Consider the following 27,327-nt stretch of genomic DNA (forward strand, 5'->3'; position numbering starts at 1 on the left):
GTGTGGCCAGTTATTAATAACAGGAGTTGACCATTGTTTGAAAAATAACTGAGTTAAGGGTAGGCATAAACTGTTTTCTGTCATGTTCTCCCCCTTCAAAAGAAATACCCTTTTTTCTTCTTTCTTTCTTTTCTTTTCTTTCCTTTCCCCCTGCCCCCAAAACAAGACAGGGTCTTTCCATGTTGCCCAGGCTGGCCTGGAACTTCCTAAGTCCAAGTGATCTAGCTACCTATGAGTATTAGGAAATTAGGCATTCCCCCCCAGCTTTCATGTGATCTTGATACAAAACTTAGACTTACAGAAAATTTTAAGAGAACTTACGATGATAAGACAGAAAAGGGAAAATGTTAATGTAGATCTCATTGGGTTTTCAGTAATTTTTCATTTGGTTTGATTCGAATGGGTTATTTGGATTGGTCTAATATTGGGGTCACCAAGACAAAATTAAGATAGCCTGCATGTATTCTACCTTGAGTCTCCAGATCACCAGTTCTGGTCCCTGTTTTTTTGTTTTGTTTTGTTTAATTATAAATTATTCCCACTTCCAACTGGCCAATGATTTGATAAAATGTCCAATAACATAACTGGTGGGTGAAAGAGCATATTTAGGTAGATATAAAATAAGAACTAGCATTTACTGAAAGCTTACTATATGCCAGACACCATTCTAAGTGTTTCATTATGTATAAATGCCCCCTTACCACGCTGAGGTTAAAGTATTAATATCCTCTTCTTACAGATGATAAACAGAGGTACAAAGAAGTCAGTAATTAGCATTAAAATTAGGATCAGCCAATATCAAGCCACAAAGAATTGGCAGTTTGAACCCAGAGTTAGTGCACCTTAACATTTGCCTATGCTGTGAACCATACAGCCTTAGTCAGCGGTTTTTGTTTTTTTTTTTTCCATTTTCTTTTGGTTACACACCACTTCAACAAGTTATCAAAGTTCAAAAAACTCATTAAAAGCATCTAAAATATGGTTTTTTCCTCACTTGCATTTTGACAATCTAACGCATTCTGGTCTCTGTAGCAAATATGACTGCCCCGTGCAGCTGAAATAACCGAATATCCTTTTCTGGAGGTTTTAGCTTATGGCTGTGCAGCCCTCCCTCCGAATCTAGGATGTATGGCGTTTCTGGCCCTGTGTCACTTTAGCATATGCAGGGGGCACACAACACAATAGGCCTACATTTCAGAGGCAAAGGATGAGCGTGTTCTCTTGATGTCCCCGAATTGCTGTGGCTATTCTGTGGGTTTAGGAATGAGTTAATTTTCTATAATTGCATAATGCAAGGAACATGTCGTTCAAGAAACGTGCGTTTAGCACTCTTCCATCTTTCCAATAAAAAAGCAAAAAACAAAAAAAACAAAAAAAAAAAACCAGCCCAGAAAAAACCGGGAGTCTTCCGCACACCACGAGGGGCTCAGGTTGGTTAGAGGTAGAGGGTTGGCAGGGTATTTGGGGAATGAGAATTAGGCTGCATCCAAGTGCTTCAAGTCCATAAAACTTGAAGCGGTTACTTTAAGTGGGGGTGGAGGTGCAGCTTCCGGGACGTGAAAGAATGGCCAGCCGCTAGCTCCCAGGACTAGTGCGGTGCACAGTGACGCTAAGCGTGAGGATGCTTGTGGGTGGGGCGGCGCCTGCGCCGTGGGAGCTCGCCGTCCTGCGCGTGCGTGCCGCCGCTGGCCCTGCCTTCCACACCCTAGGAGACATGGTGTTGTTGGAGCTGGCAGCGCGCCTCAATTGCACTGAATACAAAAACTGGGTGAAGGCAGGGCACTGCCTGCTGCTGCTACGCAGCTGCCTGCAGGGTTTCGTCGGCCGCGAAGTGCTCTCGTTTCATCGCAGACTGCTCGCTACGGTTCCTGGCCTTGGTCCCCACGCCACCTGCCGCGGCGGCTCCCGGTGCAGCCCGCGCGCTCGCCAGGTGAGCTACTGGCCCGGGGTTTGGGCACATTTCCCCATTTTGTCCCCAATTCCTTGTTTGTGCTTGCTGTTTTCTCCCTTGTGGGGTGGGGCTGTTCACTTCCTGGGTGTTCCTATTTCACCCCTCCCTCCCCTCACTCCGTCCTTCCGGGTCCCTCCTCACCTCCGCCCTCTGTAGTTTCAGCCTCAGTGTCAGGTGTGCACCGAGTGGAAACGCGAGATCTTGAGGCATCACCTCAACAGAAATGGAGACGTGCACTGGGGAAATTGCCGGCCTGGCCTCTGGCCCGTGGATGCTTGGGAGGTAGCCAAGGTAAGCACTTGCAGCTGGGAGGAAAGCAGAATGCGGGTCACCTGGTGCCCCAGGGCGGAGGGTGGGTTGTGAGTGCAAGCCAGGACTAAAGTACAGGAGTTTGGTTGTTCGTCATGGTCTAGTCGTTAGCGGCTATTAGAAGTGGACCCATCCTAGCTCAGTAAAATAGAAGCTTCTTCTGTCTCTTTGCTTCCTGCAGGCATTTGAGCTTTGCTTCTACTTGGAAGATCCAGTAAGAGATGCTGAGGCAAGAGATAGAGTGAAACTAAGTGCAGTGGCTCACATCTATATTTCCAGCACTGGAGTGGCTGAGGCAGGGTTCCTGCGAGTTTGGGGGATATTCCAGGCTATGTAGTCTAAGCCCCTGTCTCAGAAGAAGGGGAGAGAAGGTACAGACTGAGGGACATGGAAAAACAGATGCGCTTTAAGGCATGGAAAAACTACGCTTTAAGGCAGGCTTACTAAAAGGTTCATTTTGACTGTGGAGTGGCAAGTGGGTGCCTACTAAGATATAGATTTTTTTTTAGGAGGTGGAAATGTAAGTTAGGTAGGGGTTGGGCCCGTCTTTAGATTTTGTTACTGATTTACTGCCTGGGTTGACTGAATTTGTTTTGATTTCTTGATATTTCCCAGAAGCTCAGTAGTGAGTGAAAGGGGGTTAGGGGGTGTGCTCAGAAGTAGTTTCCTAACACAAATTGACTTTGTAAGGGAGTATTTCCTGGGCTGTTCAGTCTACCTCTGTTCTTTCCCTGTTTTTATTTCTATCTGGGTTATTAAGGCAAGGTCTCATGTAACCCAGGTTGATCTTGAACTCCTGACTATCCTACTTTCGTCTCCTTGGATCAGTACACCCAGCAGTCTCTTTTCTTGTTTTTTAAAGATTAAACGGTTTTGATTGGGTTGGGCTTGGTGATGCCTGCCTGTAATCCCAGCATTTGGGAATTAGAAGCAGACAGATAACTTGGGTTTGAGATCAGCCTGGACTACATAGACAATCTACATTTGAGAGACCCTGTTTCAAAGAATCCAAGAAAAGCCTTTATTACGTTAATGTGTGAGTGTATGCCACCTGTAGTCTGGTGCCCATGAGGGCCAGAAGAGGAGTTGGATGCACTGGAGCTGGAGCGACAGGTGGTTGTGAGTCTCCCAACATGGGGAGCCAAGCTCCAGTCCTCTGGAAGAACTTCCTCTGGAAGTCCTCTTAGCCACCGAGCCGTGTCTCCAGCCCCACCCTTCACCACCACCACCACCACCACCACCACCATTGGATTTTTGTTTGTGAGGTTCTTTGTTTGCTTGGTTGTTTTTTGTTTTTTGAGACAAGGCTTTTCTTGTAGTCCTGACTGTCCTGGACTCTCTCTGTAGACCAGGCTGGCCTCGAACTCACAGAGGTCTGCCTGTCTCTGCCTCCCGAGTGCTGGGATTACAGGTGTACGCCACCATGCCCAGCTTCACTCCCACTGTTTTTTATTGCCACCCCTTTATTTTGACTGCCTGTTTGGTCTCTGATACATTGTTCACAGCTTTGGAGCCTGTGCCACCATCATACGCTTCTTCAGAGATAACTCTGCAGGGAACTCACTGGTTTCCCTTCATTCTGGGTCCTCAGCCCTAATGCTTTCTGTGAGCTTCTGGTCCTGGAACGATCTGTTCCTGCCTTCCCTCAGCAAGCTGTTCTTCCCAGTCCCCCCTCCTTCATCGCAGCTGCTAGCCTTGCTCATGCTTCATGGAACTGATGACTGTCCCAAACGCAGACGGTTCTACATGTCTGTGTGTCTCTTCTTTCTGGTGCCTGTACCTCCACTTGTGTGTTAGATCTCATCCCCTCCCATCTGCACAAAGGCTTTTGACATTTAGCTGTTCACTCTTCTGCTTCCCAGCTTATTCCCATCACCATACCAATGGCTTTACCATTATCTTAGTTTCATTTACGTTTTCAAAAAGTAAGGGTGTCTTCTATTTCTTTCTTTCTTTCTTTCTTTCTTTCTTTTTGGTTTTTCGAGACAGGCTTTCTCTGTGTAGCCTTGGCTGTCCTGGACTCACTTTGTAGACCAGGCTGGCCTCTAACTCACAGTGATCCGCCTGCCTCTGCCTCCCGAGGGCTGGGATTAAAGGCATACGTCACCACTGCCCAGCTAGTAAGGGTGTCATATAGCTGTTGCTGTGTTGAAATATCAAAGGAAATTTGGGGAGGAACAGGTTTATTTGACACACACACTTCCACATCACTGTTCATTGAAGGGAGTCAGGCTAGGAGCCTGGAGGCCGGAGCTGATACAGAGGCCATAGAGAGGTGCTGCTTACTAGCTTGCCTTTCATGCCTTAGCCTGCTTTTTTATTTGTTTGGGTTTTTTTGTTTGTTTGTTTTTGGTTTTGTTTCCAAGACAGGGTTGCTCTTTAACAGCCCTGGCTGTCCTGGAACTCTCTTTGTAAACTCGGCTGGCCTAGAACTCACATAGATCCTCCTGCCTCTTCCTCCCGAGTACTGGGCTTAAAGATGTGAGTCACCACGCCCACCTTCTTAGCTCACCAGCCTAGGGGTAGCCCCACCCACAGTGGACTGAGCCCTCTCATATCAGTCACTAAGAAAATGCCCTATAGGCTTGTCTCCTGTCTGTTCTTATTGTGGCATCTTTATTTCAGTTCCTTCCTCTTCAGGTGATTTTAGCATGTGTCAAGTTGACATAAAACCAGCTACCACAGAGGATTAAACAGAATTACTCTATAACCCAGCAGTTCTATTCCTAGGTATACACATAAGATAAAGAAAAAGGGGCAGGGGAAGTCAGAGCTGCATGAGTGAACCCTTAATTTCAATTCCCTTTCCTATCAGAACACCCCAAATCTGAAAATACATGTCTACAATGAAAACATGTACACAGAGGTTCACTGCAGGTCTGTAAACAATAGCTAAAAGGTAAAAACAATGCAAAGGTCCGCCAGAGACTAGCATTTTGCCATAAAAAGGTAGTGATGTACACAAAGTACAGCAGGGATGAATATTTCTTGAAAACGTTATACTAAATGAAAGGAGTCTGTCACATAGCCTGTGAGTTTATTCTCATAAATTGTTTAGGATAGGCACCCCTATAGAGGTAGAGGTAGCTTAACAGCTGCTAGGGCCTAAGGACAAGGGCTGTGATGCCTTATGGGATATGACATTTCTTTGGGAAGATGGTAAAGGGCTCTAAAGTTGCTCTCAGTGATAGTTGCTATTTAAAAAAAAATAAAATAAAGCTACTTTCTAACTTACATACTTCAAGCTCAGTGGAGCCAAAAATGCTTAGGAAATAAAATTTATGTGGTGAAGGGGATTTCTCTAATTCCATTCCTTCCAGCTATCTCCTCATTTCTCTGTCAGCCATCCATCCGTCTACTTTGCAGAACTTCCTCAGCTCCCACATGCTCTTCAGCTCATGAAACCCTGGATTCTGTCCCTGCCCCTGAACTGCATCTGTGACCTCTGTTCTTCAGCCTTCACCCTCTTCTCTCCAAGGCAGTGGAGCCCAAGGCCTTCCATGTTAGGAAAACACTCTAACCCTGAGCTACACGCCCAGTCCTGGGTTTATTGAGTCTCTTTACATAGCCCCCAGGTTGGCCTCTTGATCCTCTTCCCTCTCATCCTACTAGGCTAGCAGGTACGCAGCCCAGCTCCTAGCTCAGTGTCCTCACCTCTCAAGAGGCATGCACTGCTCACTGCTGACCACTTGTAGTTAAACAGCTCTGCCTTCGTGCCATCTCCTCTGTAGCCTCCCTGACGATGACCTTAGCCTTACCCACTCTTCTGAGCTACAGATGTGCATACCAGTTGCCTGCCTGCTTCATCTGCTCAGCACATGGCATTTAGTTCTCCAGTGGGACTTACCTACCTGGTTCCTACTCCGGGAATATTCCTCCTTTCTTTATGCCTGTGTGTGGTTTTGCCATGCTGAGGCAGGAATCCAGGCCCTTAAGCATGGGGTATAAGCCCTCTCCCACAGACAGGGCTGGATCTCCAACCTGTCCCTAGAATCATTCTACTTCCATCTTTTTCCCTTTTGCTGCCCTCTGGGTTCCTAGCTGCCCAGTGTTTGTGGAGTGTTACTCATCTCCACCAAAGGTCTTCTGCCTATATTCTGGCTGCAGCCACCCACCTGGCCCTCTGCTGTGCTTTTAGCACTCCTGGATAAGTCTACATGTTGAGGCGTGTGGGTTTTCACATAGGAGTTTGGTTTGTTTCCTTATAGAGTACTTGTAGGAGGTTTCTTGGTATCCTTCAGGTAAACTTCACACTTATTGCAGAGTCAGTGAGGCCCAGCATGGCCTGTTCATTTCTTCAGCTCCTTGGTGAAGAGATCACTGAAGGCAGAGGGGATGCCATAGGTTTCGCTGCTATGTGCTCACTGAGTGGAACGTGCTGGTGAACAGGACTGTAAGGAGACAATACGGCATCTCTGTTGGCTTCGCCTTTCAAAAGAAAGGGAGGACTTACCAAAATAAAACTAATATGGCAAAGACAAGCTGCTTTTATTAGCAATAATATGTTGGATAGAAATCTCCCTTGCAGTGGGAAGAAGAACTAGTCTAATTTGGAGGCATTGAGGGCCTCGGTAACTGCCGAATTGAACCGTTTGTTTTCTTTGCTGTCCTTACCCTTACCTGGGTGAGTGAGCTTCTTTACTAACCTCTGTAGCACTCCTAATAGACAAAGACTAGGACAGTCCTGCCTTAGTCTGTGTGCACAAAATTCTTGTGAGTTATGGGAGGCTTAAGTGTGGGGTTCTCCTACCATTGCACCTGACTCTCCCTTGCTTACTCTCAGCCTTTGGAATACCAGTATGATCAGTCCTGTACAAAGCATCATAGCTGCTTCCTGACTGGATTGTGTTTGCTTTCAAACATCTCTCTATAATTTAGAGTGATGATTGTGAATATATATTTTTGGAGACAGGGTCCTCTATGTATCCTTTGTCAGCCTAGAACTCTACATAGGTAAGGCAGGCCTCAAACTCACAGAGATATGCTTGCCACTACTACTCCAGTGCTGGAATTAAAGGCATGCAGCATTACTCCTAACTGAGAGTAATTTTTCATGTGTCTTCTGTTCTAGTCCAGGAACATATCCTTGAGACTCCCAGTCTGGTAAAGTTGTTACATCCAGATTTTAAGTTTGCAGATATTTCAGGAAAGAAATTCTTCAAGTGTTGCTGTCACAGTATTCTGTGGTTCCTTTTAGAACATTCAGCTGAAGGCAGGGTGGTGCTACTGTGAAGCCTTCCAGTGTATCTGGTGTCTCAATCCTAGGGACCTACTCACCTCACACCATTGACATTATAACCACTGATGCTGCCAAGTGTGGTGGTGCACACCAGCACTCAGGGAGGCAGAGGCAGGCAGATCGCTGTGAGTTTGAGGCCAGCCTAGTCTACAAAGCGAGTCCAGGACAGCCAAGGCTATACAGAGGGACCCTGTCTTGAAAAATCAAAAGGGGGACGGGGGGGGGGGGGGAGACTGATGCTATTGGCCTCTTTATACCATGTGCTGGGCACAATGCTCTCCCTGTGTTCACTTACTTCCTCCTCTCAGCATCGCTTGATGCAGATGAGGATACTTAATGCTAATGACTGACAGAGAGACTGAGGATTAGGTAACCGTGCTTAAGGCCATATAGCAGTGGCTTAGCAGGTATTTGAAACTGGCTATATTGCACTTTGGGTTCTGATGGTGATGGGTAGAAGTTTCTCAAGTCACTAAGCAACTGCCTAGTTTTTTAATGGCACAGGCACTGCAGTTTTGCCAAGGAAAAGGAAAAAGGTGTTTACCCTTGTAATAGGTACCTCTAAGACAGGACAGAGACTGAGCATGGTCGTGCACACCTCAAATTTTAGCACTCAGGAGACAGAAGGAGGCGAATCTCTGGGTTTAAGGCTAGCCTGGTCTACATAGCAAATTCCAGACTAGCTAGGGATACATAGTGAGACTCTGTCAAACGTAACAAAAAGGACATGGCTGGGCGTGATGGAGCACTCCTTTAATCCCAGCACTCAGGAGGCAGAGGCAGGAGGATCTCAAAGAGTGTAAAGCCACCCTGATCTACATAGTTAGCTTCAGGATAGCCAGGACTGTGTCTCAAAAAAGCAAAACGAAAGGAAAAGACAGAAAGCCAGTTACATCAGCTGCATGTAACATTGCGGAAAGGCTGAGCCGCGATAGGACTTTCCCCCGCTTGCACCTTAAATTCAGGAGGTTCTAGCTTGAAACTTCAGGGGACAAGGGAATATTAGTCTTCAGTTGCGAGATGGGGAAAGACTTCCAGCCCTCAGAATAGGAGGGCACTCAGGTGACCTACTACCTCTCCTACTGTAGGCCTTCATGCCTCGAGGACTGGCAGACAAACGAGGACCTGAGGAATGTGATGCTGTTGCTCTTTTAAGTCTCATTAATTCCTGTGATCACTTCATGGTTGACCGGAAGAAAGTCACAGAGGTAAGAACAGTTAGATTCAGAACTGTCCATCAAGCCAGCCTGGTCAATACTGGGAAGGCTAGGATAAGCCTGCCGTGCAGGTGTAGTATAGCAACACTCAGAAGGATAGTGGCAAAGAAAGTTGGCTCTTCAAAGTTGTCATCACTAAGCAGCTCATGAGACTCATGTCATGTGTACCTCATGTCATGTCTTAAGCCCCTAACTGTGAATGTAGTCAATTCTCTACAATTAGGTTCTTGACAGTTTGTCACTGTGCTTGTCTTAGTGTTCTATTGCTGTGAAGCGACCCCATGGTCCCGCAGCTCTTAGAAAGGAGAGCTTGTAATTGAGGCTGCCTCACCGCTCAGAGGTCTAGTCCTTATCATCGTGGCAGGAAGCATGGGAGCTAAGAGTTCTGCATCTGGTTCCACAAGAGAGACACTGGGCTTGGCTTGAGCATCAGAAACATTAAAGACAGCCCCCAATAACACCCTTCCTCCAACAAGGCAACACCTCCAAATAGTCCCACTCCCTATGAGCAAGTCTGAGGTATTGGGGAGACGGGTCGGTCAGTAAAGTACTTGCTGTGCAAACCTGAGGACCTAAGTTTGGGTTCTGAGCACCCATGTATGTAAAGGCTGGGTGTGGCGGTGCCCATCTGTAATCCCAGTACTGAAGGCAGAGACAGAGGCAGTAGGATCCACAGACTTCCTGGGCAGCTAGTCTAACAGATTCAGAAGGCCCTACGTTCACTGAGAGACCCTATCTCAGAAAGTAAGGTGAGGGTATATGTGTGTGGGTGTGTGTTATATCTAGAGCCAGTATGTTTGCTTTGATAAATTGTTTTAAGACATTTGGGGAAACACACACACACACACATACACACACACACACACATACACACACACACACATACACATATTGTTTGTTTGTTTTTCGAGACAGGGTTTCTCTGTAGCCTTGGCTGTCCTGGACTCACTTTGTAGACCAGGCTGGCCTCAAACTCAGAGATCCTCCTGCCTTCTGCCTCCCGAGTGCTGGGATTAAAGACTTGCGCCACTACCGCCCGGACCAAAATTTTTAAAAAAGAAAGCAAAAGCCTTTCTTAGGGTTTCTATTGCTATGATAAAGCACCATAAGCAAGGGAACCTGGAGAGGAGAGGCTTTATTTCAGCTTACAGTCCATCATTGAGGGAAGTCAACTCAAACAGCAGAAATGTAGAGGCCAAGTAAGAGCACTTGTTCCTCATGCCTTGCTCAGCCTGCAGTTTATACAACTCAGGACCTTCAGCCCGGGGATGGCACTGCCCACAGTGGGTTGCATTCTCTCATATCAATGCACCACAGGCTGGCCCACAAACTGTTCTAATGGGGACGTTCTTTTCCCACTGGTTTCCTATTCTAACACAATTTTTGTCATTTTGTGTCAAGTTGACATAAAATATTTATTCCCAAGATGGTATAATATCACAACATAAAACATTCCAACTTTTAATAAAATCTTATGGCCTTCAAATTTTCTATTTAAAGTATCCAAAGTATCTCTAAAATTGGAATTTTTTACTAAAATATCCCAGCTATCATAAGTGTGGGCTCCTGTAAAATTAAATACTCTCAACTCTAAGAGTGAAGGACCAAGCTGGGCGTGGTAGCACACGCCTTTAATCCCAGCATTCAGGGAGGCAGAGTCAAGCAGATCGCTGTGAGTTCAAGGCCAGCCTGGTCTACAAAGTCAGTCCAGGACAGCTAAGGCTACACAGAGAAACCCTGTATCAAAAAAAAAAAAAAAAAAAAAAGAAAGAAAGAAAGAAAGAGAAAAAGAAAAGAAAAAAAAAAAAAAAAAGAATATGGAAGAGCTGGGTGTGGTGGCGCAGGCCTTTAATCCCAGCTATTGGGGGGCAGAGGCAGGTGGATTTGTGAGTTCAAGGACAGACAGGACTACAAGAGAAACCCTATCTCAAAGAAACCAAAAAAACCTCTCATAGCAAAAGCAACAAGTTGCCAATTTCTCTGCCTTCATCTCCTTACCTGCGTGTAAACCAGCTTCACTGAGGCTGATCCTTGTTCCGTATGTGACCCACAGGGACTTCACTGCTTGATAGATGCTCTCTGAGCAGGCAGAAAATAAACGAAGGTCTGACCTAGGGGCTAGTGGGCTTCATTGTCTTTGTGCCTTTTTAAGTACATGTAGATCATACAGTGGGCTTATGAAAGGTCCAGCTCTTGTCCTCTGGATACCAGACCACACTGGTCAGTTTTGTAACTCAGTAAAGTCTGTAATTTTTTTTTAATTTGGTTTTTTTGGAGACTAACTTATTTTTAGAGCTACAAGGTCTCAGTTTAGCCTGTTAACTTAGAAGGCTTTTAAAAAGTGTTGATTATGTCCAATTTATTATTGCATTTATTTACTTGTTGAGCAAGAGGGCCTATTCCACTATGCACATAAAGAGGTCAAAGGACAACTTGTAGGAGTTGGTTTTCTTACGTATGAGTTACTTTTCTATTGCTGTAGCCCAAGGCAACTTATAAAAGAAAGCCTTTCATTGGGCTTACAGTTTCAGAGGTTAGAATGTGGTGGTAGAGCGAAGCATGACAGCAGGAACAGCTGGCTGTGCGCGTGAACTGCATGCAGGAGGGAGGGAACGTGCTAGGAACGGCCTGAGCCTTTCCAAACACCAAAGCCTGACCCCAGTGAAGCACCTCCAAATAATGCCACACACCTAATCCTTCCCAAACGGGGACTCACTATTCAGACATAGGAGCCTATGTGGGGCATTGTCATTCAGTCCACCATGTCTTCCGTGGGTTCCGGGCTTGACTTCAGGCTCTTGGGCTTGGCAGCAGGCATCTTTACCTGCTGAGCATCTCACCAGCCCAACTTTGAAGGCTCTTATCTTTGTTTTTCTGTAGGTGATTAAGTGTCGCAACGAGATCATGCACTCTTCAGAGATGAAAGTATCATCTACATGGCTTCAAGATTTTCAGATGAAAATCCAAAATTTTCTGAATGAATTCAAGAATATTCCAGAGATTGTAGCAGTATATTCTCGAATAGAACAGGTAAAGTTGTTACAGATTTATTTACAGTATTTTGAGACAAGATCTTGATGTTAGCCCTACCTGGCCTGGAACTTGGTATGTAGGGTAGGCTGTTCACAAACATGTACAGGGCAATTCTGCCTCTACTTATGAGTACTGAGATTATAGGCGTACACCACCATGCCCACCTAAAACTTCATTTACAGCCTGTTACACAAAACTAAGGGGTCAAAAACATTCATGTAGAAGTTGCTGTTCGGCCTGGTGTAGCAGTGCATGTAAAGCCCAGCACTCAGGACGCTGAGGCAGAGGTGTGGATAGTTCATCCAGCCTCTGTTACATACTAAGTTCCTGGGAAGCCCCAACAGCATAGTGAGAGCCGGTCTCAAACAGAAGAACAACAAATTTGAAGAACAAATTTGATGTTTATTTAAACTAAAATGTATTTATTTATTATTGGTGCGATACTGAGGATAGTGCACACACAGATCCTCATGGATGCCAGGCCAGCACTTTCCACTCCTAGTCTTTATTTTAGTCTATTGTTGGAGAGCCTACTCGGTAGAACCTAAGGCTGGGCCTTACACATGGCAAGTACTTTCTCACTGAACTACAGCCCCAGCCTCAAGTCAAATTTTGTGATATGAAGAAAGGGGGGAAAATGCTGATATAAAATCTGGAATTAACGGAGCTGAGTATGTCTTTGGTAACAGTGTGTGGTTAAAGTAGGTCCAGGTAATGATATTTTATTATAAATTCTTTGATTAATCCAGTGGAATTTCTTTTCTGTTAAAGTAGTTTATTTGTGTGTGTGTGTGTGTGTGTGTGTGTGTGTGTGTGTGTGTGTTCGCATGTGTGTGGTTGTGCACAAATGTACACATACACAGATGTGTGCATGCTACAGTTCATATGTGGAGATCAGTGGACAGCTCTTGGGAGTTGGTTCTTTGTTTTCTCACCTTATGAGATCAGGCCTGCACTCTAGTTCAAGCCCCTCAGTTAATACACTACAAGTGACCGGGCGCACACTGGTAGTCCCAGCAGTTGGGAAGGCAGAGGTAGGCGGATCTCTGAGTTCAAGACCAGTCTGGTCTGCAGTGTAAGTTCCAGGATAGCCAGGGCTACACAGAGAAACCCTGTCTCAAAAAACAAAAACAAAAAAACAGTACAATACTAAGGCTGAGGTTGTAGCTTGGTGCTAGGTTAGTTATCTGTCAAAGTCTATCCTCAACACTACAAACAGCAATACATCTTAAGAACGAACTTTTAATGTGAGGGTTGGGGAGGAGTAGGGAGTAAATATGATCAAAATACATCATATGCATATATGAAATAGTCAAAAGATTTAATTTAAAAAGTAGTCTAAAATCTGAAAATAGCTTGGACGCAGGCTAAGTTGATGGCCGAGCTCTGCCAAGACAGGGTAAGCAAGTCCTTAAAAGTTCCTACTTCATACATATGTCTGTCGTATATATTAAGCCAGAGGCTGAAGATGATGCTCCAACGCTATAGGGAGATTTTACGGAACTGTCTAGGCAGTGAACTATTTTGTGTCATTTGTCATTTTTATTTTATTTTGGAAACTGCTAGCCTGCACTTCCTGTTTACTCAGATAATTTTATTTCTTTTCAAGTCTCTAGTGAGGTTGAAGACCAGCTAGTTATAGTTTTACAATTAAGCTTAGTTGCTTAGCAACTAAAAAGATGTTTTAAGGTCTAGATAGATGTTTTTAGGTTGATAGACACAAGATATGATAGAAAATAATTTAGGTACAGATCTTTAGACTCACTTAGGTAGGATAGATGGTATTTTCCTGAAGGTTGCCAGATATATTTAGACTAGACATTTTCTATGTCTTAACTATTGGTTTTTATAATTGTTTCATAATTGTTCTTATTGTGTATGGTTTATATTTAAAAATAGCCTTTTAAATTAGACAAAATGAGGAGACCCTGTCTTGAAAAACTAAAAAAAAAAAAGTTGCCTACACATCTGGGCAGGGAAGAAATTAGGTGCGCGTTGCCTAGGTTTGCAAGCTTGGAGAAGAGTAGAGAATAACAGGAAGAAGAGGAAGAAGGGAGGGAGGGAGAGAGAGAATGAACAGGAGAAAGAAGGAAGTGGGACCACCATGAGTTAGCATAGAGAGAACCACATGGCCAGGAGGAATCTACTCTGGGTTAGCATGGAGAGAAACAGCCCAGATGGAAATCCTGTGCAAGTATTTATGGTGGTATTGCATGGAAGTAGCAGCCCAGATAGGACTGATAACTGCAATGCCACGGGACTTGGGGCTGGGTGTTGATGAGGTAATTTAGAGGGGTTATTTATTTTTAACCTCTGAGCCATCTCTCTAGTTCATCTTTTATTTGTTTTGGGGTTCTTTTGCTTTTTTCTTTGGGGAGAGGGTTGATGCAAGGTTTCTCTGTGTAGCCCTGGCTGTCCTGGACTCTCTTTGTAGACCAGGCTGGCCTTGAACTCACAGAGATCTACCTGCCTCTGCCTCTCGAGTGCTGGGATTGTATGCATGTGCCACACCCAGCTATTTAAGGGGCTTATATCCACCCAGCACCATGTGAAATAGGGCTTATCTAAAATGTATCAGGGATCTGTCTCTTTTATTGATTATGATAGCAGGCTAGATAATACTGCTGTAATAATTGTTATTATCTATAACAAGTTTATTGATGTATTTGTATGTCATCACAGCTATTGACATCTGACTGGGCTGTTCACATCCCTGAGGAAGATGAGCGCGATGGGTGTGAATTTGAAATAGGAAGTTACTTGAGTGTGAGCCAAGTCCATGAAATCGAAATGGATCTGTTGAAGGAAAAACTGCAAGAGATGTATCTTCAAGCAGTAGAAGAAGAGGCCTTGCCAGAAGAGGTAAAGGGATGACCTGTAAAGAGGAAAGAAAGATGGTGGCTGTAGCGGCAGCTCATTTGACACTGTTTCTATTGCCGTCATGAACACCATAAACAAAAGCAACTTGGAGAGGAAAGGGTTTATTTTAGCTTACAATTTAGGTCACATTCCATCACCAAGGGAACTCAAGGCAAGAACCTGGAAGCAGGGACTGATACAGAGGCCAGGGAGAAATAGTGCTTGCTGGCTTGCTCCTCTTGGCTGACTCAGCCTGCTTTCTTACACAGCTCAGGCCCACCTGCCCAGGAGTGTCACCACCCACACTGAGTTAAACCTGGGCCTTCCCACATCAATCCTTCGTCAAGAGAATGCCCCAAAGGGTTGCCACAGGCCGATATGGTGGAAATATTTTCTCAATTGAAGTGCTATCTTCCAAAATGACTCTAGCTTGTGTTAGGTTGACATAAAACTCCAGCCAGGACAGTCACAGAGAACCAGGTTTCTGATTTTTAAGTCAAGTGACTTCTAGAAGTGCATATTCTTTCATTACTTATTGATCATATGTTTTAGTGGGTATTTTCACTTAGTAATATTTGAAGACCTAATATGTGCCCCACAGTGGAATAGTGGCCTAAGAGCTACAACACAATTTGAAACAAGATGCCTGAAAGGTTATCCACTCTCAGGGGAACCCTTCCCCCAAAAAAGGAAAAGATGCTAGTTAGCTATAAAATAAGCCAACGATTTAGTAAGAGGTCAGTAGTTAGCCTGGAAGGAAGGATGCTTTTAGCAAGGGTGTGAAAGGATAGGTAGTTTGGGCTAGGTAGGCCGTGGCCAGGAAAGCACAAGTGGTATTAGGGAAGACTGTGGCAAGGTCGGGTGAGCCTGTTTTGAAAGATTTTCTGTGCCACACCAAACTGTTTGGACCTTTGTCCCTGAAAGCAGTACGGAAACAACAGATTTTTAATAAACAAAGCACTAGGGTCAGAAGTGGGTTTCAACAGGTAATAAAGGTAGAAACCATGTGCAGCTCTCCATGTACAGCAGTCTGCTAGCTCAGAGGCACTGACACCTGCGTGGTTAATTAGCCTGTCTTCTAGGCATCTAAGTCTCTGTAGAAAAGATGAGAAAGTTCCACTTTCTGTGCCTTTTTGTTCAGCAGACCATGGAATATCTTATATTTCAGGTAGTGAGGTAGGCACAGGTGGAATGTGAAAGGGAGTCTGGGCTTAAGTGGTTGAGGAGTGGTGCTGTTAGCATCCTTTACCTGGCAAAGTAGGCAAGCACACAGTTAAGTGACTTTTAGTAAATAAACCTTTTAAAAATGAGTGTGTGACAGACTCGATGCTAAAGTTTTTTTTAGCAAGATGTATTTATTCTTATGTATAAAGTGTTCCACCTGCATGTATACCTGCGTACCAGAAGAGGGCATCATATTACATTATTGATGGTTATGAGCCACCATATGGTTGCTGGGAATTGAACTCAAGACCTCAAGAAGAGCAGTCAGTCCTCTTAACCTCTAAGCCATCTCTCCAGCTTTTTAATAGAATAATTCTTGAACTCACCCCCAAAAGTCTCCTAGGTCGTATTAATATCTTCATCATTAATTTATAATTAATTTGTAAGAGTCAAGAAGCTGTCCTACCCATTTTCTGTTTCTTTTTCCTTCCCCCCGCCCCAGTCTCTTGTAGCTCAAGCTGCCTTCAAACTCACTGTGTAACCAAGGATGACCTTGAACTCCTGACCTTCTTGCCCCCACCTCCTAAGTAGTAGCTTTTTACTTGTGTGTATCAATGCTGAGATCACTATTAAAAATTGTAATCAGGCGGGCGTGGTGGCGCACGCCTGTAATCCCAGCACTCGGGAGGCAGAGGCAGGTGGATCGCTGTGAGTTCGAGGCCAGCCCTGGTCTACAAAGTGAGTCTAGAACAGCCAAAGCTACACAGAGAAAACATGTCTCATAAAAACCAAAAAAAAAAAAAAGAATTGTAATCAATTACATTTACAGTACTGAGCATGAAGCCCTGGCTTTCTTCTTGTTTGGAGATAAGGTGTCACTCATAGCATATATCAGGACAAAGCCTCCCCTTTAATCTGCCTTGCTTTCAAGCTGGAGCAGTCACCCCTGCTGGAGGTATGAACACCTCTTAAACACATTTATTGTGTTTCACAGAATAAATATTACTTTCACAGAAGGGAGAAACTGAACTCTGTTTCCAATTAGAAGTGAGAAAGCAAGCCAACTTGAAACAGAAAAGAAACCTGAAGCAGGCTGTGGAAGAGGAGCAGAGGGTTCTACATAGACCTTTAAGCAAAAAAGGAGCTAAGTAGAATGGAGCAAGCCCGCTTGGGGGCTGCAGAGAGGCCCAAGACTCACACATCCTAGGAACCCAAGGGAGAAGAGGCCATAAGGAGGACCAAGAGCCCTGTGAGGGGCTGCCTGATGTGGTACCTGCATTAGCTACTCATGGCAGACAGCCCTATGATCTGCCAGGGCACTAAGCACAGTCTAGAAGAGCTCACGCTTATTAACACATGCCATGACTAGTGCCACCTATGCTCTTCACATTTTTGTGTTTCCAGAGGGTAGCCAAAGCCTGGCATCTTGTAGGGGCTCTGGGCAGGCTTTCTCTCTTCCAACTTACATCTCCACCTGAAGAGTATTCTCCTCGTCGGCTCTCTAACCAGTCAGTAGGTCTCCTGTCACTGTCAGCATCTGTTTGTCCCTCCCTGCTCCACAGTTGTCCTGGTCACAGCCTTACTTGTTTTCCCTCCCACATCCCCAGCATTGGGCAGCTGGCTACTGGAGTCTTATAACTGAATGCTTGCTGAGGTGTCATACTGGGCCTGCTGTGTCCCAGTCCCTTCTGTCTACACTCCAAAGCTGAGGAGCTGCCTTGCCACTGTTAAGGGCTGCTGTACTAGTATTCCGTATAAGAGTTGAAATAATCTTCACTTGTGGAGTTGGTGGTCCCCCATCCAATAAACAAGCATTCTATAGCCCCAAATCAGAGTTCTATTGGGATAAGGAATTTAGCTCAGTGGTAGGCAAGCTCAAAGCCCTGGTTCACTTCCTCAGCACCATCGACTACCTGGCATTTTTGTTAAAACCATGAGGACCAGAGCCAGGTGAGTTGGCGCATACCTGTAATCCCAGCACTCAGGAGGCAGAGGCAGGCCTGGTCTACAAAGCGAGTCCAGGACAGCCAAGGCTACACAGAGAGACCCTGTCTTGAAAAACCAAAAAAAAAAAAAAAAAAAAAAAAAGGCATTCTGGGATAAGACCTATAGTGCCATTCTGAAAGCCCTTGTACTGACTAAAGTGTTGACAAGGATTTTGTTGTGATTTTAAATCAGTACAGCCTCTAGACATGACACTTTTGGCTAAGTCTAGTAAAATTAAGACCGATTTGGGCCGGGCATGGTGGTGCACACCTTTAATCCCAGGGCTCGGGAGGCAGAGGCAGGTGGATCACTGTGAGTTCGAAGCCAGCCTGGTCTACAAAGCAAGTCCAGGATAGCCAAGGCTAACACAGAGACCTTGTCTCGAAAAAACCAAAGCCAAAACAAAATTAAGACAGATTTCTCTTAGTCAGAATTAATGCTGCCTTCTACCTTCTAGTTCTATAAACAGAAATGTCATTTGTGCAAGTGACATATGTGTGAGAGTAAATTCCACATGGTTACTTGTCTGAACAAAAGCTTCAGAATATATTGAAAAATGGGACTTATGTAATTACAGTACTATTCAGCCATTGAAAATCAGGGTTAGGGGACTGAAAAGATGGCTTAGCACACTGGCTGCTCTTGCAGAGGACCCAGGTTTGGTGCTCAGCACCCACACAATGGACCATGGCCGTCTGTAGCTCCAGCTTCAGGGCATCTGGTGTTCTCTTCTGGTCTCTGCAGGTATCATACACATACATGCAGAGAAAAGACTGATACACATATATCTAACAAAGTCATCCTGAGACTTGACGCATGAGGATCTTGTGTTTAAGGCAAGTCTGAGGTAAATAACAGACGCCTGACTCAAATTATTTATTTTTTACTGGATGGTGATTGTGTACACCTTCAATACCAGCCTTCCAAGTGTGACTTTAACAGGCATGAAAACCATACCTGGCCTAGTGTACCCTTTTGTGTGTGTGTGTGTGTGTGTGGTGGGATATATTTTTCTGTTTGGGACAAGGCCTCCTGCACCTCACTGTGTAGACCAGGCTGGACAGAGAATTCACAGATTCACCTGCCTCTGCCTCCCCAGTGTGGGACAAAGGTTTCAGCCACTACACCTGGCATGAGTGTGCCTTGTTTTAAAGAATTTGTTTGCTTTTGATTTGCAAACAACCTAGGTTTGGATGGGTGCCGGTAGCCAGTATCTCTGTCTCATTGTTGACATAGAGACAGGAACAGGTGGTTGAGGGGAAAAATGAAGTTGGAAGCTAGTACCTTGTACACACTAAGCATACTCCTGCTGCTGAGCTATGGCCCCAGCCCTGGGAGCCCATCTAGCAATTGCTCTGTTCTATCTGAATTGCATTTTAACAAGTATCCTGAGCAGCACTTTGTATGCTTTCCTATTGCAGATCTCGAATCAATTGGATATGGTGAAAGGGTTTCTGAGAAACAACACAGATCTTAGAAATGGCCTTAAAGAAGACATACAGAAGCTAGACAGCCTCCATCTAGAGCATCAAAAACAAAGTTCAAAGGATGCGGAGACAGACCCCTGAAAGGAAGGTTTGAGGTGAGTTTAAGTACTGGATGTTAAAAAGGGACACAATAGCCTCATCCCTTTGATGTCTGTTTTCTTATGGGAAGCTGCATTGAACCAAAAGTCTTGGTTGCTCTTCCCTCTTCCCTTACTATTACAGAGGAAGGTTGGTTATAATGGTAATACGCCTTTAATCTCAGCGTGGTGGGGATGGGACAGAGACAGGTAGATCTCTGTGAGTTCAAGGCCAGACTGCTCTACAGAGTGAGAATCCCAGTGTCCCTCTCCCCCTTCATCTTGAAATATACAACTCTTTCCAAAGGAAGGACAGCAGGCCAAATGCCCATTCTGTCATTAGTGGCTCACATACCTGTGAAGCCTCAACCTTTTGCAAGATGTCAGCCAAATGTACCTGAAGTCAAGGTCTACTGTTAGCTAAACCAGTATATCATTTGTAACATGGTCAAAAAGCATTCTGCTTTCAGATGATGCCAAGGATGCCCAGCTTTTACTGTGGCATTAATTGTGCTTGGCTAGTGTCCATTAGAAAGCTAACACAAGTAACTCTATTTTATTGTTTTACTACCAAATAATAAAAATGAAAATATTCTCCAAAGAGTAGGCTGGGATATAAGTGTCCAAATAGAATTTTTTTTTTTTTAATTTACTTTTGCTTCTGATAAAGGGAAAAACAAAATGGCCATTTTCTACTATTACCATTGAGTATGGAACTTTTGCTTCTGGGTTAGAGTAGCCAAGGAGAGTAGGGAAGGGCTGCCAGGCTGCTCAGTGGAAGGCTAGAAAACAGCTTGACTGGGCTATGTAGTTAGGGTAGGGCCCAGACCACTGTCCCAGAAGGAGTGTCTGGAGAAAGCCAGGCTGTCCGTGTGCTGTGAACAGGACACAGATGAGAAGCAAACTCCAACGAAGTGAGAATGGCGTATGCCTGTGGTGACCTCAGCTACTTGGAAGGCTGACGTATATGTGAGGATCCCAAGTTATAGGCCAGCCAGGGCAACTTAAGACTCTTATCTCAAAATAAAAACTAAATCATAAAGAAGTAGAGGTGTGGTGATCTGATGCCATCTTCTGGCATGCAGGTGTATGTACATGCAGATAGAGCACTCACCTACATAAAACAAATAAATCTGAAAAAAGAAGTGGAGGTGTGGCATGGCTGTAGAACATTTGCTTACTAAATCATGCTCTGGAGTCAGTCTTCAGCTCCCTGTTGCCCAAAGGCAAAGCAAATGCCCCATTGTTCCAGTGCCTCCTGAGCAGTGTGCCCCCTGTGCTAAGTACAGGGCCTAAGCCTCATGCTCCATGACTGATTGTGAAAATACTAGTTACACTCTTAGCTAAGCTGGCTCTCATTCTGTAAAATTTGAAATTTCATCATTCTTAAAAATATTCAAACAAATCATTGTCTTTCAACATATTTATAAATTCAGTCACAACTCTACAATTTCTTTGTTTGTTTTTCAAGACAGGGTTTCTCTGTGTAGCCTTGGCTGTCCTGGACTCTCTTTGTAGACCAGGCTGGCCTTGAACTCACAGAGATCCGCCTGCCTCTGCCTCCTGAGTGCTGGGATTGCAGGTGTGTGCCACCATGCCTGGCTCATTCACAGCTCTATAATCCTCTTTTCTATTCTCACCCTGTGTAGAGACCTTACCATTGTATGCTGTGTTTTGTGCACATCAGGTTCACTTCCACCTTTCCCTTCATCTTCTCATTTCCAAGGTCTGTGGCATGAGATTGCTTCCTATCACCTCTGGATGTTGCTGTGTCCCCAAATCTACCTGGAAGAAGCGCTCCATGCGAAGGCTCAGCAGTGATGAGTTCCTTCCCTCACTTGGCCAGCTGCCTGCCCAAGAGGGACCCTGTGGAGAGTGGGTTGGCAATAGAGACTGGATTTGGCATGGATTTTGACTTTAGAATCCAATGCATGCAAATGCAGCTTGCTTATTTAATCCTCCTGATTTCTGCTTGGTTTTCAGTCTTATGTTTTCTTTTCTTGTGAAGTTCCTTGAGAAGACTTCAAGAGTTAAAGCAAGATTTTGCACTTATTTTGCACCTTTGTCAAAGTGGAGGGAAAACTGTAATGAAATATCTAGTCCCATTTAGATCTGAAGTACAAAACATGGAATCTTGACTCACTACCCAGGAAGAGACAGTTTCTAACTGCAGGAAGTTTGAGGTTGGAAACTGATTTTACACCTGTGTCTAGTTAGTTTGTCCTTATTAGTCTAGTACACAGTTACTAAGTGTCAGCCCTGTGCCAGACACTAAGGTAGATACAAATGTAGTGAGTAAAGTCTTACTGCCTTTATCTTCCACTCTGCAAATCAAAGGTATGGTTCAGAAAACTTTATACTAGTAACAGTCCATTGAATTGAAAGAGAGAAGAAGACACTTGTTGAAAGGGCTCTTAAGCTGGGGGTGGCGCACGCCTGCAATCCCAGCACTCTGGAGGCAGAGGCAGGCGGGGATGGCTGTGAGTTTGAGGCCAGCCTGGTCTACAAAATGAGTCCAAGACAGTCAAGGCCACACAGAGAAACCATGTCTTGAAAAACAAAACAAAAAATAAAAACAAATAAAAGGAAAGGGCTCTTAAACAAGTGTGGCCTATACAGAGGCATCAGCCTGCATAGAACTGTGCGTCTGGGCAAAGGGTATGGGCGAATGGATGTTCCCAACAGCATTAGTAGAGAGGACCTACTGAATAAGGCGTAGTACATCTGTACTGTGCCACATAACTGTTAGAAAGGAGGAGGAGCCCATGCTGCAGTGCACTAATAGGAATTACCTGTAAGACATGTCTAAAGTACAGAAGCTGTTTGAGAGGGTGGGCTGCAGTTCAGTGGTGGAGCACTCGCTGGCCCAGCATGTATGGTGCCTTAAATTAGATCCTCGTTCAACTGCCAAAAGAAATGAAGAGAAAAGCAAAGTGTTTAATAATACCCCAGCACGCTGTTCTGCTGTTTGTATTGTATAAAAACTGAGGTCTGGAAAGGTATGTTTTTTTCCAAGTCTGTCTGCTGTGTTATGTCTGTGTGAGGAATTGGGGCTGTGGGAAGTAGCCAGAGGAATTTAGCTCTTCTATTTTGTATATTTTTTATAATATAAACACGCACTTGTATAGTTTGAATTTTTATTACAGTTTTTAATTTCAAAACAAGACGTGTACACCAAATTGCAAGCCTTCTGTATCAAATTACATGGATTTTGCTATTACCTCCTTTTGGTAGCTCCACCTTCAGCAGTGTTTTGAATCCTAGCATCAGGGGAAGAAGCCCAGGAAGGGCATACCTTCTACCTAGGCTGTCTTCATTTCCCTGTCGAATGCCTTGTCTCTATCCAGAAGTGTGGTTTACACTCCGCCTCTCCCTAGGACACAGGCACTTGATCATTTTGGAAGAATTTGTAGAGAAAAATGACTAAATTATTATAGTTGCAAAGATAAGATGGGAACTTGAAGATGTGACATATTAAACTCTGTTTAAAAAAAAAAAAAAAAAACACCTGAATTCACATACGCCTTTAATTCCAGCACTTGGGAGGCAGAGGCAGGCAGATCACTGTGAGTTCGAGGCCAGCCTGTCTTACAGAGCTAGTCCAGGACAGCCAAGGCTACACAGAGAAACTCTTGTCTTGAAAAACCAAAAAACCAACCAAACAAAACCCTGAATTCTAGGAAATGCCTTAAGAGGGTCTGAAACACTTTTCCTGGCTTCCTAAAGCAGTGGGAGAGCTCTGGAGATGGTTTTACATTCCCTAGATTGGAGAAGATTACGAAGAGTCTTTTTATTGGTTACTTAAACACTAGTATCCTAGGTAACAAAGGGCCAGCTGCCCTAGGTGGGCATGTTAGAAATTAGGTAAATGAGTTTAGCACCGCATCAAATTAGAGTGGAACATTGCAGTCTTTTAGATCACTTTTCTAAGCGTTTTGACCTCTAAATTCTAATTGCAGTAATAGGAAATTATCAACAGAGATTAACTTCTTTTTTTTTTTTTTTTTTTTTAACCATGTTAATTAGTAACTTACCTGTTCTGAAAAGCCTTCAGTCAGCAGTGGCCTTTATTAAAATATATTCAAATTACAAAATACACTTTGTGGGCTGGAGAGATGGCTCAGAGGTTAAGAGCACCGTCTGCTCTTCCAAAGGTCCTGAGTTCAATTCCCAGCAACCACATGGTGGCTCATTGCCATCTGTAAGGAGATGCAGTGCCTTCTTGTGGCCAGCAGGTGCACATGCAGGCAGGCAGAATACTATATAAATAATAAATAAATCTTTAAAAAAACAAAATACACTTTGTGAAACATGCCTCAAATATTAATTTCTACTCGTGAGACTCAGTGAAGTGGGGGGGGGGTGGAATCCTGTAATTTTTTTTTTAAGATTTATTTATTATTTATATAGTTGTCTGCCTACACACCAGAAGAGGGCTCCAGATCTCATTATAGATGGTTGTGAGCCACCATGTGGTTGCTGGGAATTGAACTCAGGACCTTTGAAGGAACAGACAGTGCTCTTAACCTCTGAGCCATCTCTCCAGCCCTGTAATGATAAAGATTTTGACTTCGTAACTCTGAGGACCTGATTCATACTATTGCAACAGAGTCTGAGGTCTATATGAAACTTCTCAGACCCGTGCTCTGACGTATGCACATTAGTCATGAGCATAGAGCTGTATAAACTGAGCGTCTTGTGGCAGCTCTTCGTGAGGTGAGTCTCTCTAATTATTCTATCAGAAAAGCATGGCGTTTTTTTCTTTCAGAACTTTGTGTGGCAGGCCAACCTCCTAAGGTGATTCCTAGTAGCTTCTGGTATTCCGCAGTGAACCAGGATTGGTTTCTGAACATAGCAGAAGTGATGATGTATCATCACTTCATGATTAAGCTACGACAGAATAAGCCAACTTGTATCGGGAGCAGTCTCTTAGAGATGTCTACAGGAGGACACAGAGCTGAGGCCTCCCCCACAGACGCCTGTGAACCCGGAAATAGATCTTCCAGCCTCAGGCTTCACTTCAGAGACCATACAAACCGTGAGACAGGATTGGTTGTTGTTTTTAAAGATTTATTATGTATGCAGTGTCCTGCCTGCATACCAGAAGAGGGCACCAGATCTCATTATAGATGGTTATGAGCCACCATGTGGTTGCTGGGAATTGAACTCAAAGACTTGGAAGAACAGCCAGTGCTCTTAACCTCTGAGCCATTTCTCCAGCCCCAGTGCTTGTTGTTTTAAGCTGTTAAACTATGGAGTGGCTGGTGACACTTTGACAGCCAACTAATCTCCTGTCTTATAATTTGTTCCAGTCTTCCACCCTTACATTCAGAATGTGAAAGGGACTTCCCACAAACCAAACTAATGCTTAGATGCTGCAGAGGAGGAGAGTTCTGGGGCTTCTCTTGTACTCTTCCACTGTTTGGCCTGTCTTAGCCAAGGTGGCTGCGGAACCTTTCAGAAGTGTCCAGCACTTCTGAACATGTGCATTGGGCCCTCCAGAAACCACATGGGCCGCCTTATATTCTGCAGACTCCTAGGCATGGCAAAGGTGGATCAAAGCCCCAGTGGATAGCCTGTCATAGCTGTAATCTCACCTCACAACCTCCATCTTCCTTCTACAAGCTCTCTAGTATAAGACATTGGTACCCAGAGAATTCCTAGGGGATACCCTGAGCTACCACAGCTGATGGGTGACTCTCATCCCCCATCCCTAGCTAGTTTTCAACACTGGGGCAGGGCTACGCAATTGCACAAACTGCTGTAATTTTCCACCTTAAAAGATAAATGGGGGGAGGGAGGAATGGGAGGATACAAGGGATGGGATAAACATTGAGATGTAACAAGAATAAATTAATAAAAAAATAAAAAAATACTAAAAAAAAAAAAAAAAAAAAAAAAGATAAATGGAAGGCCAGGCATGGTGGTGCACACCTTTAATCCCAGCACTCGGGAGGCAGAGGCAGGCGGATCGCTGTGAGTTCGAGGCCAGCCTGGTCTACAAAGTGAGTCCAGGATGGCCAAGGCTACACAGAGAAACCTTGTCTCAAAAAACCAAAAAAAAAAAAAAAAGAAAAAGAAAAAAAAAAAAAGATAAATGGAAAGCATGATTCGGGCATGTTTACCTAGAACTTTAAGAAATGACAGTAACCATTCCAAGTCCTTTATTCCATCTCCTTGGCAGCCATTATTGCTCCAGGTCACCAAGAGACACTAGACTTCTTAAGTATTTTAAAATCTAAACTGGAATTTCACTGCATTTATTCAAACACACGTCTAAATATTTCCTTCTACAGAAACAGCCCCCCCCACCCTACCCTCTTTGGTGTAGGGATTTGTCACTACCAAATTTTAAGTCATCTGTGGCACCAAACACGTGTTTGCCCCCAGCACCCAAAAGCCTGTTCCCTAGAGTGGTGGGGTTTTTTGTTTTGTTTTTGTTTTTGTTTTTGTTTTGTTTTGGCAAACCTAGGAGTAGATGGGTTGGTTTTCCTCCTATCTTCCTCCCTTGTCTAACCCTGAAGTCATTTGAAGAAGACCCCCAATCTGCCCTCTCTACCCTTACCTAGGAAACCTTTTCCCTCCCAGTTCACAAAACAGGCAAGACTCAACATCAATTTGATGGTTTTTAATTAACTGAACTGCAGGTTTAAATCGGGGTTGCAAACCAAAGTCCAAGCCAAAGTTTTTCGTGGCTTTTCTTTAGGAGTAGAGTCCAGTGCTTGCAAGCAAAGTCTGGATCAAGCTACTCCTCTCATCCCCGGTCATCAAGCTTATTTGGCCAGAGGGTTGTTGGCTTTGGCCTTGGCTTCGCCACCGTAGTGGTACATCACATAACGCTTCGCCTGGATGCTCTGTGCCAACACGTTGGTGAAATGGCACGCCATCAGCAGGTAGTTTCGAGGCTGGACCCGATAGGCAAAGCGCATAAACGCCATGGAGTAGAAGATGAGTGCCGTCGTCATGCGGCCACTGATGATGTCCGGCGGTCCCTTCATATCTTTAAAGGCGGCCAGTGGAAGGCCCCAGTTGGCCACAGGACCCCAGAAGTGGGTGCTGGTTATGTAATCCCGGAACTCCTTGGACTTCAGGTAGTTTCCCGTTTTCCGCACCAGCGCTGCCACCCCTGCCATGCTTGCCTCAGCTGGAGTGCCAATGACCAAGATGCCAGCCAACAATGAAGCACAGAATGTCAACGTCATAGAAGATCCTGACGTAGCTATGACCAATGGCTTTGTGCTTTTTTGCGCCGTGGCCGTAAAGCACGCCGGCTCCCACGTGCTGCTGCCGTGTTCGCCTGACGTAAAGCTGTTGGCACGGAAGGGTGTGGCTTATGCTTGTAGAGCATATGACCTGTGCTCATGCGCCCTTGTATAGGGTCTCTGGGAGAAGGGGTTGTAGCCCCTTCTATAGCCTGACCCACACAAACTCAAGACACTGAGAACTCTGTGAGTTGCCTGGTACAGCGATGTCCCAGCCAGCATCTCTTCAGAAGTTGCTTGTTTCATCTGGCCTGTAACTCCATGGCAATACAATTTCTCAACCAGATACAGGGTTTGGCCTTTACTAATCTAAAGACCTTAGTCATATATTAGTGTGCCATTTCACCCCTAAATCTTTTAGCATCTTTTTCTTAGGAACAAAGCCATCAGCCACTCAGGTCTATGACAGCAGCGTTAGCTGATATCCAATACATATTTAAATGTTAGTGCTTGAGGACTGTCTTTGTTTTCTTTTCTCTCATTGTTAGAAAGGAAAACTCAAAATCCAGTCAAAATTCATTTGATTTACTCCTTGAGTTAGGGCAGTTTCCCAGTCCCCCTCCCCATTTTTGTCATCTGTAAAGTTGGTGTTATTGAAGAGTCCAGCCCACTGGCTTTTCAGAACGTCCTTAATTTGGATTTGTGGGGTTTTTTTTTCCATAACTCAGTTATGAATTGTTTTTAAACAAAAGCATCAAATTCTATTGTGTCTTTCACCATCACCAGGGAGATAGCTGGTGTCA

The 27,327-nt window shown here is 44.5% G+C and overlaps 2 protein-coding genes across 2 annotated transcripts; one reads left to right on the top strand and one right to left on the bottom strand.

Moving 5' to 3' along the window:
* Positions 1 to 1,567: 1,567 nt before the first annotated feature.
* On the top strand, positions 1,568 to 19,339 carry CXHXorf38 (chromosome X CXorf38 homolog). The gene is made up of 6 exons (XM_051142418.1): positions 1,568 to 1,930; positions 2,108 to 2,242; positions 8,588 to 8,707; positions 11,597 to 11,746; positions 14,432 to 14,611; positions 19,180 to 19,339. Exons 1-6 carry the CDS (start codon positions 1,622 to 1,624, stop codon positions 19,324 to 19,326), a joined length of 1,041 nt encoding a protein of 346 aa, XP_050998375.1. The 5' UTR covers positions 1,568 to 1,621; the 3' UTR covers positions 19,327 to 19,339.
* A 6,756-nt stretch (positions 19,340 to 26,095) lies between these two features.
* Positions 26,096 to 26,556, bottom strand: Mpc1l (mitochondrial pyruvate carrier 1 like). Its single transcript, XM_051141587.1, has one exon. The coding sequence runs from the start codon at positions 26,522 to 26,524 to the stop codon at positions 26,096 to 26,098; it is 429 nt and encodes a 142-aa protein (XP_050997544.1). The 5' UTR covers positions 26,525 to 26,556.
* Between the last annotated feature and the right edge of the window lie 771 nt (positions 26,557 to 27,327).

Source organism: Acomys russatus, chromosome X (genome assembly GCF_903995435.1).
Source record: "Acomys russatus chromosome X, mAcoRus1.1, whole genome shotgun sequence".
In the NCBI taxonomy this organism is placed as follows: Eukaryota; Metazoa; Chordata; class Mammalia; order Rodentia; family Muridae; genus Acomys; species Acomys russatus.